Source organism: Myotis brandtii, unplaced genomic scaffold, assembly GCF_000412655.1.
Source record: "Myotis brandtii unplaced genomic scaffold, ASM41265v1 scaffold251, whole genome shotgun sequence".
NCBI classification, from domain to species: Eukaryota; Metazoa; Chordata; class Mammalia; order Chiroptera; family Vespertilionidae; genus Myotis; species Myotis brandtii.
In genome coordinates this window covers 962,447-978,557 of record NW_005359516.1, presented here as the reverse complement: position 1 = coordinate 978,557, position 16,111 = coordinate 962,447, and the positions used below count along the sequence as shown (strand labels likewise).

At 36.4% G+C, this 16,111-nt stretch overlaps 1 protein-coding gene across 6 annotated transcripts in view; it reads right to left on the bottom strand.

The window, feature by feature from the left end:
- The window catches only part of EXOC6B (exocyst complex component 6B), a 524,781-nt gene that overhangs the window by 143,787 nt on the left and 364,883 nt on the right, over positions 1 to 16,111 (bottom strand). For all 6 annotated transcript variants that reach the window (XM_005867756.2, XM_005867754.2, XM_005867755.2 and 3 more), the window contains one exon: positions 4,559 to 4,700. In XM_005867756.2, the coding sequence (XP_005867818.1) occupies positions 4,559 to 4,700 (142 nt within the window). The remainder of the gene's footprint in view (positions 1 to 4,558; positions 4,701 to 16,111) is intronic.

Sequence of the window (16,111 nt, the reverse complement as noted above, 5' to 3'; positions counted from 1 at the left end):
AAGAATCAATATTTATTAGTCCAGCTAATCATGTTTTTATTCTCCTAGCAAACAATTGGTTAAGACAGAGGCATGTAAAACCATCTTGGCTAACCAGATGCATGGAATCTGATGGGTGACTTCTTGAAAGAATTCTGTGGCTGCTAGATTATCATGTCTGGATACAATCCCTGGAATTGTACTTATTTCTGAATAATGAGATTATGGTGGCTTTTCTTTTCTTTTTCCCTCAAAATTTTCTATGAAGAGCAGGTATTATTTATATGAAAAATAAAAATTAAAAAGAACTTGAAAAGATGTTCATTTATTCTGTTACCAGTCATAATGGAGTAATAGAGGACTCATCTCCCACTGTAAAAAAAAACACCACAACAACCTGTAAAACTGGATAATGTATCTGAAAGAATGGTTTTAGATATTAGGCAACAGTCAATGCAGGACTGTGATTCTTGAAAAAGGAAAGCATTTGAGGTGAGCATAACTAGAGGGAGTTTCCAGGCTATTATGCAAAGCCTGCAAAGGGAGGGAACCTAAAGGAAGCAAAGTACTCTGAGTTGAAAAGTCAGAGATTGTAGTCCAGAATGCCAAGGCAACTAGTATTTGCAGGGCCAACTACCAGAGTGAAAGAGGTCGCAAAAGAGAGCACTCATAAAAACTAGAGAAGTGTGCCACTGAGTGTTCGGCAGAGTACTAATGTGTGCATGTATGGGAAGAGACTACCCAAGGCTGGGGAAAGACCCACCATAAATGAATATGCAGAATAAGTCATGGAGCTCTTATAGAGCTGGAAACACTTGGTGTTCTCACCAGCCAGAGTTGAAAAACCTCTAGGTTCCTAGGCATGGGTTAGAATTCTGGATAGGACATTACTTTCGGTTTGGGTTTAAATAAGACATAGACAAAAGGATGCTCTGGACCCACTATAAACCTAAAAGCAAGTCTCAAAAGGATCCAACCAATTTCAAGTAACGTAAATGCAAGTCAGAACAAAATCTAATACTAGTTAAAGGAGTATAACAAAATATAGCACCAACAACATAAAATGTAAAATGTCAAGCATCAGGCCTTCTTCGTGTGGTCTCTTCACATGAGCTGGTTTGAGTTTCCTCACAGCATGGAGGCCTTAGGGTAGTTACACTTCTCATCCAGCAGCTAATTAAGAAGATGGAGGCCGCATTGTCTTTTATGACCTAGCAACAGAAGTCACAAGGCCACTTCTGCCACATGCTGTTGGATAAAATAAAAACACAAGCTTTCCCAGATTCAAAGGAAGGGGAATTAGATGTCATTTTTTAAAAAAAATATGTTTTTATTGATTTCACAGAGAGGAAGGGAGAGGGAGAGAGAGATAGAAACATCAATGATGAGAGAGAATCATTGATCAGCTGCCTCCTGCATCTTCCCCTGACCGGAATTCGAGCCCACAATCTAGGCATGTGCCCTGACCAGGAATAGAATCGTGATGTCCTGGTTCATAGGTTGATGCTCAACCACTGAGCAGCACCAGCCAGGCAAATGCAATTTCTTAATAAGGAAGTGCCAAGATTCTAGAAAAAGATGTGGGAAAGGAGATACTGTTGTTGACATCTTTGAACAATGTAATTGCACTGTAGATCTGTGGTGCAGACCTTTGGTGACAAATTTTCTGAAGAATATTTTTTCAAGATAAAGAGTTTTAGATTGATAGGCTTTTATTTTCTTTCAGTACTTTAAAGATCTTCTAGTGCCTTGTAGTTTGCACTGTTTTTGATAAGAAGTAAGCAGTAATTCTTATTACTGGTCTCCATTATTAATGTATCTTTTCTTTTTTGTCTATTTTTTAAAAAAAATATGTTTTTATTGATTTCACAGAGAGGAAGGGAGAGGGAGAGAGAGATAGAAACATCAATGATGAGAGAGAATCATTGATCAGCTGCCTCCTGCATCTTCCCCTGACCGGAATTCGAGCCCACAATCTAGGCATGTGCCCTGACCAGGAATAGAATCGTGATGTCCTGGTTCATAGGTTGATGCTCAACCACTGAGCAGCACCAGCCAGGCAAATGCAATTTCTTAATAAGGAAGTGCCAAGATTCTAGAAAAAGATGTGGGAAAGGAGATACTGTTGTTGACATCTTTGAACAATGTAATTGCACTGTAGATCTGTGGTGCAGACCTTTGGTGACAAATTTTCTGAAGAATATTTTTTCAAGATAAAGAGTTTTAGATTGATAGGCTTTTATTTTCTTTCAGTACTTTAAAGATCTTCTAGTGCCTTGTAGTTTGCACTGTTTTTGATAAGAAGTAAGCAGTAATTCTTATTACTGGTCTCCATTATTAATGTATCTTTTCTTTTTTGTCTACTTTTAAGATTTTATTTTTTATCATTTTTTTTCTTTCTTTTCTTTTTTTTGTTTGTTTGTTTGTTAGAAATCTGACTGTAATGTACTCTGGGTGTGACTTTGTGTTTCTCCTGCTAAAGATTTGTTGAGTCAGTAGATTAATACTTTTTACCAAACCTAAAAATATTTCAGCAACAATCATGCGTTACATCCATCTTTTTCTTTAAGTTATTGAATATATTTCTATTCAGATTCCTAAAGGGCCTGTCTGCTATTTTCAACATTTGTGTTCTCAATGGATCTATTTTTATTGCCTGTTTTTTATTCTGTTATGAATCACATTTTCCTGCTTCTTTGCATGTCAAATTATAGCCTTTTATTGCTGTGAAACTGTGGCTACTATGAGGTTGACAGTCTGAATTTTTGTGTGTTTGTTTCTGTTCAAAGACTGTTGAGTTTTGTTTTGGCAGGCAGTTATTTTATTGGCAGATTATCCCTATCTTGTTGAGTCTTGTTATTAGGCTTTGTTATGGTGGATCAAGATTAGCTCTTATTCTAGAGCTTGAGTAGTATACTCTTAAGGTCTACCTTCTGGGGTCTCACTAAATATACAAGATGTTCAGCTGGTCTCTCCACTCTGGTGAGTCAGAATTCTAGCGTCTCCTAGCACTCTCTAACCTCTGGCATTACTATTGAGCTAGCAGATCCTCAGTAGCTATTCTCTGCCAAACCTCAGAAAGTTTTACCCTGCACATAGCAAGTTTGTTTTTGACCAAAGACTCACAGGCTCTCTAATGCAGATTTCTGGAGCTCCTTCTCTAAACAATTCCCTATTCTCTAGTCGCTTGCCCCACAAATCCCAGCTGCATCACCAGCCCTATCCACCAATTTCCACTTATCTGTGTAAAACACTGCTTTCTACTTGGGACCTACTTTCATGTGTTGCTGTTTGGATAGTGCCCGGGCAGAAAATGAGAGTGAATGACAAGTTTACCTTGTGCACCTCCCCTCTCTAAAGGATCACAGCCTTGTGCTGTCTGCTGTCCAATGCATGAAGAGTTTCTTTACACATTTTATCCAGTTTTACAGTTGTTTACCTAAGAAGGGTGACTTTGCTACCTGTTACTTGGTGATGGCTGGAACTGGAAGTCTTATTTAAAATAACATGGTCAATAAATAAAACCTTAATTTTTAGTCATCAAAGTTAACCAAGGAAAAACAATAAATAGTAAAATTAAAAGGATGTGGCAGAAGTATTAGCATACTCGGAGAATTTCCACTATTTTAATTTTCTTAGAATCAGAAAAATCATTTTGAATCACATCATTTCGGTTCATTTTCATTTTTCACTGACAGAGCAATGAACACCACAACACTCTTCATTCCTTCCTTCTTCCTTCCTAACCAATGCTTTATTTTGTGTTTAATACAAAGTGAATGACTCATGATGAAACAACTGTGCCAATGATGACACTCCCCTCTCACCTTGACAGATACTCAAACTCCCAGCCTCCCTTAGTGATGGAGGTGGCCATACAACTGTATTCTGACCAATGAGACACAGAGGTAGGTTTGTTAGGTATCTCTTTTTATTTTCTTGGGAAAAGGAATAAGTGAGACAGGCCTCTTTTTCCTGTCTCTTCTAAATATAACACAGAGGAGGAAAAGACCACACTCTAAGTATAAGAGGGGAGAAGGGACAAAAGAGCCTGGGTCCTTGGTGACAGCACTGAGCAGCTAAGTCAATTCAGTAACTTACTGCCTCTGGGAAAAAAGTAAACCTATTTGTTTAAACCACTCTGTCAAAGGTTTTGTTTCTACCTGTACTAGAAAGCATTTCTGACTGATAAATACACACAGCATCTGTCCTGTAAACTAAGGGTTTGCAAATATGATGTAAAAATAGCTTTAAAATAAAACATAAAAAAGGAAATGCCTGGGAACTGCCTTCTCTTGAAGTCTGAACTAATCAGGTTTTCTTTGGTGTCCATATATCCCCCTTTAGACTGCAAACTCCTGTGTAGCCAGGGATCTTTTGTGCTCTACCTATGGGCCTACGCACTTTTGGGTGCTCGAGTTAGCTTGCTGATAGATTTCTAGACATCCTATAACTTATTTCTGTCATCTAGGTATTCTTTGACATCATCAGGAACAAAGACACAATAGACTTAAATTTCTTTTTATAGAAGTGAGCATGCAGGCAAAACAAGCAAGCAAAAGGATGTTCACTGTCTTACGTTCACATTCTCTGACATCCAAGTTGAACTGCTGTAATGCTCCCAAGGTGAGCTGCCTGACTTCAGCTTCCAGCAAAAGTTGCATCAAGGATGTGGCTAAATGCTTGCAAGCTGACATACATGCTGTTTGAGCCACCTTTCCCTGAAATACAAAAATGTAAATCATAATTTTAATGGATTAAAGTAAAATTATAACAACATTAAAACCATTTATTTTTCCATTAGGAATGTCTTTGTTTTCTTCATCACAATACCATTAACATTCAAATAATACTGGAATTAATAGTTCCTGATGGCAATCATCTTAAATAGTAGCATCATCATGACCAGTCATGTAGCTACGACACTATGTTAAAATTCAGAAAGCCCAGCTATTTATTCAGGAAGCACTTTTTTTCTAAATCAACAACAGATAAACAATATTCAAAATCTTAATTAAACCAAGAAGAAATTTTTCAACACAGAAAAAAATTTCAAACAGTCCCTTCTGTATCAATCACAGTTCTTAAAAAACAAAATAAAAAGCATGGCGAAAGAAACCATCAACAAAACAAGAAAGCCCACTGCATGGGAGAACATATTTTCCACTGTTATCTCTGATAAGGGTTTATGCCAAAATCTATAGGGAATTCATACAACTTAACAAAAGGAAGATAAACAATCCAATCAAAAAATGGGCAAAGGACCTAAATAGGCACTTTCACACCTGTCAGAATGGCTATCATCAACAAATCAACAAACGACAAGTGCTGGAGAGAATGCAAAGAAAAAGGAACCCTCGTGCGCTGCTGGTGGGAATGAAGACTGGTGCAGCCACTGTGGAAAACAGTATCAAAAAGTTAAAAATGGAACTCCCATTTGACCCAGTAATCCCACTTCTAGGAATATATCCCAAGAAAACAGAAACACCAATCAGAAAGGATATATGCACCCCTATGTTCATAGCAGCACAATTTATAATAACTAAGATTTGGAAACAGCCTAACTGCCCATCAGCAGATGAGTTGATTCGAAAACTGTGGTACATCTACACAATGGAATACTACGCTGCTGTAAAAAAGAAGGAATTCTTACCATTTGCAACAGCATGTATGGAACTGGAGAACATTATGCTAAGCGAAATAAGCCAGTCAAAGAAAGATAAATATCACATGATCTCACTGATTTGTGGAATATAATGAACAATATAAACTGAGAAACCAAAATAGAACCAGAGTCATAGAAGCATCTAATAGACTGTCCAACCTATGAGGGAAGGCGGTGGGTGAGGGGGTAAGAGATCAACCAAAGGACTTGTATGCATGCATCTGAGCAAAACCCAATGGATAAAGATGGCGAGTGTGGGGGAGGTGAGGGCACATGCTGGGAGGTGGGGGTAGCCAGGGAGAGGTCAATGGGGGAAAAAGGAAACTTATGTAATACTTTAAACAATAAAGAATTTAAATTAAAAGAAAATGTAGGCCCTGGCCAGATAGCTCAGTTGGTTAGAACATCATCCTGATACACCAAGGTTGTGGATTCAATTTCCAGTCAGAGCACATACAAAAAACAACCAACAAATGCATAAATAAGTGGAACAACAAATCACTATTTCTCTCTCTCCCTCTCTCTCTCTGTCTTGTTCCCCCTTCTTCTCTCTCTCTAAAATCAATTAATAAAAAGGTTTATTGAAAGAAATAATTAAAAGGATAAATTTTGTTTTCTTAAAAAATGAACACTGAAGTTTATTAACATAAATTATAAGCTAATTTTTTAAATATGATATTGAAAATATCTTACTACCTTCTTTAAAGTATTCAAACACTTTATATTTAGTGAATGACATCTTAGTCTCAGGTCTAGGTCATACCCCATAGAAAATATATCCATTTTTTTCCAGACATATATCCATTTTTTTCCTGTTATTTATCTGTTACTTACCATCAATATCTATCCTGAAAACCAGGATGATATGTATCTTTAAAAGTCTGAATTCTCAAATTAGTGAATCCTTTTCTGAAATTATGGAGTAATTCAGTCATGTGGAAAGATATATAAAATTACAAGATGAACACTCATGTATCCATTAAACATTACAAATATGGTTTAGCCCCTGTGTGACCTCCTTAATCATTTTCCTCCCTCTACCTACAGGTGACCATTATTGGTGTTAGGCATATCATTTTTATTTTAAAAATACTATTATGATAAGTATACATATAACAAAAGTAATATACTGTATTATTTTATGTATTTTAAAACTTTCCATAATCAGATATGGCATGTCCTTTTGCAACATGATTTTTTAGTTCAATATTGTAATGTAAAGTTTTTTCAGTGTAATGCATGTGGTTGTAGTTTATTCCTTTAATTATTCTACAGTATACGACAATATATTTGTCCATTCTTCTGATTTTGGAGATTTAGTTTGTTCCTACTATAAACTAGGTAGGTCATAGAGTAATGTAGGTCTAGTAAAAATTCACAAAAATTCCAGATTCTCATTTTGGGGTCCCTTTAGGTGTTTTTTTCCATATATTTCAATGGACCAGGGAGTTCCCAATTCTTTTTTACAAAAAGGGAGATATCATCCATTATTTCTTATACAAAGATACAACTGAACACAACTAAAACAAATGTGTAGAAATCTTAAAAACTCTTTCAAAGAATTATAGAAAGCTCAATATGCATTACTTTCCATTACTATGTACATCATAGCACTACATGCAAGGGAGTGGAGGTGAGGACTTGGAGAGCATCATCAATATCACTCATCTCCTCCACCATCAGGGAGGCTGCTTCCGTTTGCTGAGCATTGAGTATGTGCCAAATGTTTTGAAAATATCTTCTCATAGAATTCTCACAAGAACCCCATGAGGTACTTAATACTCAATTTGCAGATAAGGACAGAGAAATAGGATTATTTTACTGTATATTCTTAGTGGTGGAGCTAAGATGTGAATCCAGCCCTGTCAGACTTTCCAAAAAAACTCTTAACAATCATTTGATCCTGCCTCCCAGTCAAGGGCTTTGTGGTAGTGTCTGTTGCTCTGAGACTTGGGGTAAGGAAATGGAGAGGACAAGAAGATAAAAATCACACAAGTCTGAAAGGCCAGGGTACTGAGCGAGAGGCTTTTCTCTTCCTTACTCATCTAAGGAAGCATCAAAAGAAGGTTCAGTTCACAGTAGGGGTTTAAAATGGACCGCCAACACAGCTCTCTGTCAGCCCACTGGGATCAGATCCTGAGTCCCAGAGGAACAAGGATTTTATCTAACTGACTACAAATGGCCAAGGCCCAGTGTCTCCTTTTCTGGATAACTTAGCAGGTTTCAAGAAACATGGAAGGAGGGCCAGGTACTATTCTGTGAAGGAGAGCTGTCCTTTCACACCAACTTTCTCTTTTGCTTTTGCTGCTCACATTTCGCTGTGTCAAATTTTATCTTCCTCTAGAGCAGCAGTTCTCAACCTGTGGGTCGCGACCCCTTTGGGGGTCGAACGACCCTTTCACAGGGGTCGCCTAAGACCATTGGAAAACACATATATAATTACATATTGTTTTGGTGATTAATCACTATGCTTTAATTATGTTCAATTTGTAACAATGAAATTGGGGGTCACCACAACATGAGGAACTGTATTAAAGGGTTGCGGCATTAGGAAGGTTGAGAACCACTGCTCTAGAGGTGTGTGTCGTTCGAAGGCACGAGAGTCAGAGAGCTGATGATGTGGCTTTCAGCCTGAGTCTGAAAGCCTGAGAACCAGGAGCACCAAGTGCAGGACACTGCTTGCTACTCCCCACGTATAATTGATGCTCTGTAAAAATTTCTCCCCTTGGTTTCTCTTTCTGCATTTAGGTTGTATAGTTTTAACTGAATAGTCTTTTAAATTTTCCAGTCTTATTTTCTAAAGTGGCTAATTTTTGCTACTAATCCAATTCAGCATGTTTTTCATTTCTGATACTTTTGTTTTTAGAAGTTCCATTTTATTTATTTCTTTAAATCTTTACCCGAGGATATTTGAGAGGGAGGGAGAGAGAGAGAGAGAGAGAGAGAGAGAGAGAGAGAAAGAAAGAAACATCAACGTGCAAGAGACACATTGATTGGGTGCCTTCTGCCCATGCCCCAGCTGGAGCCTTGGATCAAACCTGCAACCCAAGTACATGTCCTTGACCGGAATTGAACCCACAACCCTTTGGTGGGTGGGCCGATGCTCCAACCACTGAGCCGCATCAGCCAGGACTGATTAATTTTTTATAACTTCTACTTCTTTCCTTAAATTTGTATGTACCTTTAAATCTTGAACCTATTGTGCATGTGTGGGTATATGAGCATTTTAAAAGCATTTACCTGCTAATTCTGTCACCTATGTCACTTGGGTAACTTTTTTATGAACTGATGATATTCCTTGTTATGGATCACATAGTCCTGTTTCTTGTCACATCTAGTAAATTTTTAACACTAGATACTGTGAATGCTAGGTTGCTGAATGTCTCTATTTTGTTGAATTTCTTTAAAGAGAGTTGATTCCTGTTATGGCAAACAGCTCGGTTTCTTTTGCAATTTTAAGGTTTGTAGGTCTACTCTTTTATGTAGGGATTAGAATAATCTATTCTCTATAGTTACTTTAGACCTACTACAAATGTAGCTTTAGACCAACTACTAGCTATTCTTCTGGTGGTTCTACTAAATGCTTCAGGAATTCAGTGGGGTCTTTCCCTTCTTACAGGTTAAATTTTTAACATCTCCCTGCCTTGTGTGACTTCTGGCAAATGTGCTCAGCTTCTGTACCCTAGCATTTATTTTTTGCCTGACATCATGAATTTTTCCTACACATGAACAACTTAGTATACAGCCAAAGCCTCAAGGGATCCCAATGCAGATATCTGGTGCTATTCCTCAAATTACCTCAAAACTACTTCCTTACAAATATCAGCAACTTATTCCCTAAACTTCAATCTTTGTCTTCTTCCTATTTAAAAAATATTTTTTTATTGATTTCAGAGAGGAAGGGAGAGGGAGACAGAGATAGAAACATCAATGATGAGAGAGAATCATTGATTGGCTGCTTCTTACATGCCCCCTACTGGGGATTAAGCCCGCAACCCAGGCATGTGCCCTTGGTTGGAATCGAACCCAGGACCCTTCCGTCCACAGGCTGATGCTCTATCCACTGAGCCAAACCAGCTAGGGCCAATCTTTGTCTTCTTAACTCAACAATACTCTCCTGCTGTGCTTGGGTTACTTTGGGTACCCTCCCTGTACCACAGTTTGCAAAGTTCCTGTAGGCAAATTGCTGGGGCAATGTTTCATGTGTTTCCCTTCTTTCAGAGATCACTGTCCTGCACTGCCTGCTATCCAGTATCTGAAAAAGTTGTTCCATTAATTTTGTCTGTCACTTCAAATGTTTATTGTCAAGAGTTTCTGGTACCAATTATTGCAACATGGTCAGCAGAGAGCATTTCACCTTTATTTTGGAAAGATATTTTTTTGCTGGGTACTGAATTGTATATTGACAGTTTTCTCTTACTTTTGGGATTTTAAAAGTTTCATTCTATTGTTCTCTGGCCTTCATTGTTTCTATGAGAATCATCCATCATTCTTATTGTTTTGCCTTGAATGTGTTTTTGTTCTACAGCTGTTTTTAAGATGTTTCTTTATATTTAATATTCATATGCCTAGGTATAATTTTCTTTGTACTAGTATTTCTCCTGCATAGGCTTGCTGAGCTTCCAGAAAATGTGGATTGATGCATTTCCTCAGATATGGAAAATTCCCAGGCATTATTTTTTTTAAAGAAGTGCTTCTGTACCATTCTCATTCTCTCTTCTTCTTCTGAGACTTCAAGTACTTATAAGTTATAACTTTCATCTGTGTTCTATCTTATGCTTTATTTCATTTTTTTAAATGAAAACCATTTTATTCTTTTTTCCCCTCAATGTGTGTTTAAGTTTAGGTATTTTCTACAGACCTGTCATTGAGTTCACTAACCTTAACTTTTGCTTAAAATTTCACCTAATGAGCTCTTTATTACAAATTGTACATTTTGCTATTCTAGAATATATATTTATTCTTAATATCTATTCAAATAATTATTTTTTTGTATTTTGTCTGTTCTTTCCAGTTTTCTTTAACATATTAATCATAGTTATTTTTAAATCTTTGCTTGCTCCCATAAATATCTAAATTATCTAATGATCTACTAAGACTATTTTAACTTTTAATTATAGGTCAGTTTTTCTTGCATATTAGCATGTTAAGAAACTTTTTTTTATATGCCATACATTGCAGATAAGATGTTACAGAGGCTTTTGATGATCTTATCTTCCTGAATAGAGTTTTAAGTTTGTTCATCCAGGCAATTAAATTATTAGTGGATCACCTTTATTTTGTCAGGTTTGTTTTTAAAGTTACAGTTGTTCTATTTAGCTTTGCCTTACTCTTAAGACTTTGTCTATAATCCCTGTAAATGGCTTTACTGATATTTAAATGAAAAAGTCTCACCATAGGTTCAATTCTCAATGTCTTTGGCTGTGCAATTTCTAGAATACTTGCCCATATTCCAGTGGCTGTTGCCTTCTAAAGACCCAGAGTGTGTGCCCTATTCATATATAGCAGAGAAATTAGTTAAGGATGAAACTAATTTGCATGCTCTACTTGATTTTGGGGGGTTCTGTCTTTCTTTCTTTTTGGTATCCTATTCCTCTAATGCCTATTCTTATAGACATCCCAAGTAATAATCTCTTCCTTTTTTAGATAATACTTTGATTTTATATTTTGTCCAGTTTTCAGAATTGTTTACACTAGAGGATAAACCTGATACTATGGTTTCACAACTAGAACCCCTCCCCAAAAATCCCTTTAATTGACAAATTTATATCAAACTAGAAAAAAACTATAATAACCATTTAAGGAAATTCTCCCCGGTCAATAATTTTATATGCACTTGTCTTAATTTCCATTATCAGCTTGGCCAACATTGTGCATTATTTTAAAAAATGCATACATATATGTGTCTTTCTAACTAAAATTCATAATAAAGGATAAAGGATATAGCCAACTAATTAGTATATTACAAAACAATACCACCACAGCAGATACCATAACTTGTATGTTCTAGTTTCATAGACCAAAACTGTCAGGAAAAAAAGAAAAAGAAAACTATATAAAGGTAAACAGAGAAATTACAGGTATGTGGTTTAATGAAAACCAACATACATAGTAAATATAATTCCCCAGACCACTTTAACCTTTGTCTTGGTTTCATCATCTGTAAAATAGATTGTTATAATGGCTAAGTAGAAATAATTCCTATGTAGCATTTCCTACCTTATAATTCCATAGTTACCTGGTTTACATTAAGTACTCAGTAAATGTCTTATTAGAATATTCCTATGGTCCAGAATATGGAAAACAATTAAAAAACATTGCATATATTTGCTTAAAATGTAAGTACTTTATGGGTGCATAATATTTGCTAACCATTTATCCCTTTTCTAGTCTTATGATTTTCTTCTTTTACACCAAAAAATTCTGTCATGCAAAAAAGTAGAAAGTGTACTTCCTGTTCTAAAACAAATCAAGGAGAGCATGCAATTAGGTGCTAAATTGAGCAGAATAAACTCTAAGCACTATATGATTTTAGAAGAAAAGGTTATGAGGCCAAAATAGTCAGAGAAGGCTTCACAAAAAAATAGTAGAACTTTATTACAAATTGACAACAACATCATGGAAATAATTTTAAGTGGCTTATAATTTGAGGTAATATAAAGTACTCTACAAATAATAACAATCACTACTACACAAACCACCACAGAATAAGACCTCAAATGAGAAATAAAAACTCTTCCTTTCTCTTTCCTCAGCTCCTATTGAGGTTAAAGGTTAACTTCATCAAGTCATCTCATTAACGCAGAAATGTCTTTGAAGGTATTCCGTTTTTGCCATGCTGGACATTTCACCAGACTACAACCAAGATGCCAAATAATCAGATTCAAATATTAATAAGCAAAAGGTCATGATGAGTTAATTTCCAAAGTTCTACTAGTTCCTGTTTTTTCTTACCTTATCCAATTCCCTCTCCCTTTCTCCAGCCCTCTCTTACTACATAAATTACAGTCACTGGCTTAGTTTCAAGATATACCCACTAAACTGTAATTCCAGTTGAAGTGCATTTTAAGTGGAGGCCTCCCAGATGTTGGATCCCAATACAAGGGTGACCTGCAGAGGTATAAAGTTAAAATAAAAAGGGAGGGAATCAGCTAAAATATATACCCAATTTTGATATTTAACTACTATTAAAAAAGGGAAAAATAGGAAAAATAAAAATAAACCCTCTCTTTCAAACTTTCCAATAAGTTATTTAATAATGTGACAAAGCAGAACATATTAAAATATTAACCAAAGCTTCCAGGAAAACCTCTATAATCTCAATTGTTTATTCAAGACCTTTACAAACCTCATAAAAAATTAAGTGGGCTTGGAGAAAACACACCATAGCCATAGGAGAGAGTTTACAAAACACAATGGTACAGACGCCTGCCTGTCTGCCAGCCAGTCGCTTTTAACTTCCACATACAACATGTTACTCTGCTCCTCACTGGTCAATACCCTAAATAAGACCATTTCTCCCCCCTAAACACCTCATTAGCCTGAGTTCCTTTTTTGCTGTTTTGAGCTAACGTATCCTGTAGGTGCTTCGGTTCATTATTTGCTGCCAAAACAAATGCTCCATTTCAGAATACTTAAAACCTTAGGTTTCTCTGAGCGAAATAATTTAATTTTCTTTACAAGTGTCTGATTAGCCCTCTAATTAATCTCACTATGGAAGAACAGTGAGATTAATGAATCCTAATGTCCATTTTATGGAAAGTAGTAGTGAAAACAAGATGAGACAGAGTGGAAGAGATACATAGAGAAAGAGCAAGGATTTGGTTCATATTAACTTAGGTTCAAATCCAGGCCCTATCACTTATGTGACCTTTATGAAAGTTGTCTAATATTGGTTAGTCTCAGCTTTCTCATCAATGAAATGAAGATAATGTCAGCAACACTGTAAAAATTGTAGAGTTAATGAGATGATATAATAAAGAATCCTATACAGTATCTGGCAATAGTAGGGGCTCAATGAATGATAGGTACTTTATTATAAAATATTCCTGTCTTTTTGAGTAGTACTGCCTATAGTTCAAGGAAATTTTTAATGAAAATTTATTTGCGTTCCACATTTCTTGAAAAGTGCTTATAGAAACATTCAACATGCAAATTTTAATGTGAGCTGAACTCAACTTTCATACACCTAGAAATCTACTGACTGAATCATGTTGCAGGAAATTGAGCACAAAATATGAATATTTCAGTCAGTCTCAGTTTGTGAGGACAAATAACCTTAAACCATTTCGATTTCAAGGAAACGTGGCATATTCTCCCCATCCCCACCTTTTCCCTCCTGAATGTCATACAAGAGCCGTGAAAGAGGAAACTTTTCATCATAGTGAATGTGTGTGAAAGCACCAAAGTATGTTAATAATTAGAGAAGAGGAACCTGAAAGACTGCCTTGTTCATTAAGGAACTTGTTATCAAAGAACTCATTAAAAGGTAATGGAACCAAATGGCGATTAAAAGAAATACCCACTGAATAAAGGTTGTCTGGCTAACAGCCCCTAGATATAGCCTTTCACAAACATTCCCAATAGTAAAGACCCCCAACAAGATGAAAAGCCGCACTAATGCTAAAACCAGTATTGATGAAACCGGAGATAAAATTATCCTAAGTAGGAGACAGCAGCTGAATTAAGAAAAACCATCCTAGAATTCAGAGTATGGGACATTAAACAAGAAAGTCCTCTACCATGTACGCCCTGTTCTCAGAGACCCTGGGTCCTGTGTAGTAGAGAGAAAGGCAGCTCTTCCTCTCTATACTTTGCTACTCCTAACTTCTAAGTTAGAACAAGATTCTCCCTTTTCGTAGTGATTCCCTCACCTACTTTCTGCCATCTAACTTCTTCCTTATCTAAACAGAACCTACAAATCTTAAAAATATGAGATAAAGTTATGGTTGGAAAGAAACTGGTGGAATATAATAAAATCTTAGAGGTATAGTCCCTTGAGCAAAGTCAGAAAAAGAATGGAATGATCTCTGTAACAGGGCATGCTAGAAATTGACCATTTACACTGACTATACAAGTTCAGAACATTTTCAGAAACTGGTGATAGAAAAAGATGTCACCTCCACTGAAAAACCTATTTACAGAATATGTTACTTACCTAATTTATTATCCATGATCCCTTCTACCTTAATAAAATATCTTTGACCAGATAAAAAAGTTAGAATATTTAAATTTTGTCATATAAGGAAGGCAAATGATTTGAAAGTAGAAATTCCTGCAGAAGCCCTTTTGCCTCGTCCTTCCTTCTTGTAGCTGTCAAAGTCATGTGATGGCTAGAATTCTAGCAGCTATCGTGTAATCTTGAGGAAAAGGACAAGAGAATGATGAAGATCTCAGCCCTGATGTTCCTGAGCCTCTGAGCTAACATCGTTTCTGCAGTTATTATGTAAAAAAAAATACACTCTTAGGTATTCAAGTTACTGAAGCTGGTTAGCTGTTATTGATAACAGATAATCGAATTAAAGCCAGCAGAATCAGATGAGAGATGTGTACATCATTTAAAAACCTAAATAGCTTAGATAAACAATAAGACTGCCATAAAATGGGGCAGAGAAAAAGATGAAAGACTGTCTACCCATATTGGTTTTTTTTACAAGTACACAGCCTACATAGGTCCTCCATATCTTAGGTCAAGTAAGGAGGAAAGTAAAATACTAGCACATGACACAATAAAAATACTGTGAAACAAAGACTACAGCACCTGTGATAACTAATTTTATGTGTCAACTTGACCAAGTCAGTGGATGCCCAGATATTTACTCAGACTTTATACTGGGTGTGTCTGTGAGAGTATTTTTGGATGAGATTAACACTTAAATCAGTAAACTGAGTAAAGCAGATTCCTTTCCCTAAGGTAGATGGGCCCCATGCAGTAAGTCGAAGGCCTAACTAGAACAAAAAGACTGGCCCTCCTTAAGAAGGAACTCTTCATGCCTAACTGCCTGAAGGCAGATACCAGTCATTTCCAGCCTTTAGACTTGAAGCGAAATATGGCTCTTATTGGGCCTTGACCTTTCAGAGCAGAACTTACACCAATTTCCTTGGGCTCCAGCTAGCTGACTACAGATCTTGGGACTTCTCAGCTTCCATAATTCCATGAGTAAATTCCATATACACAAACACACACACACACACACACACACACACACACACACACACACACACACACTAATAAAAAGGTAATATGCTAATTAGACCGGGAGACCTTCCGGACGTCCTTCCAGACGTCCTTCTAGACCAGGGGTGGGCAAACTTTTTGACTCGAGGGCCACAATGGGTTCTTAAACTGGACCGGAGGGCCGGAACAAAAGCATGGGTGGAGTGTTTGTGTGAACTAATATAAATTCAAAGTAAACATCATTACATAAAAGGGTACGGTCTTTTTTTTTTTAGTTTTATTCATTTCAA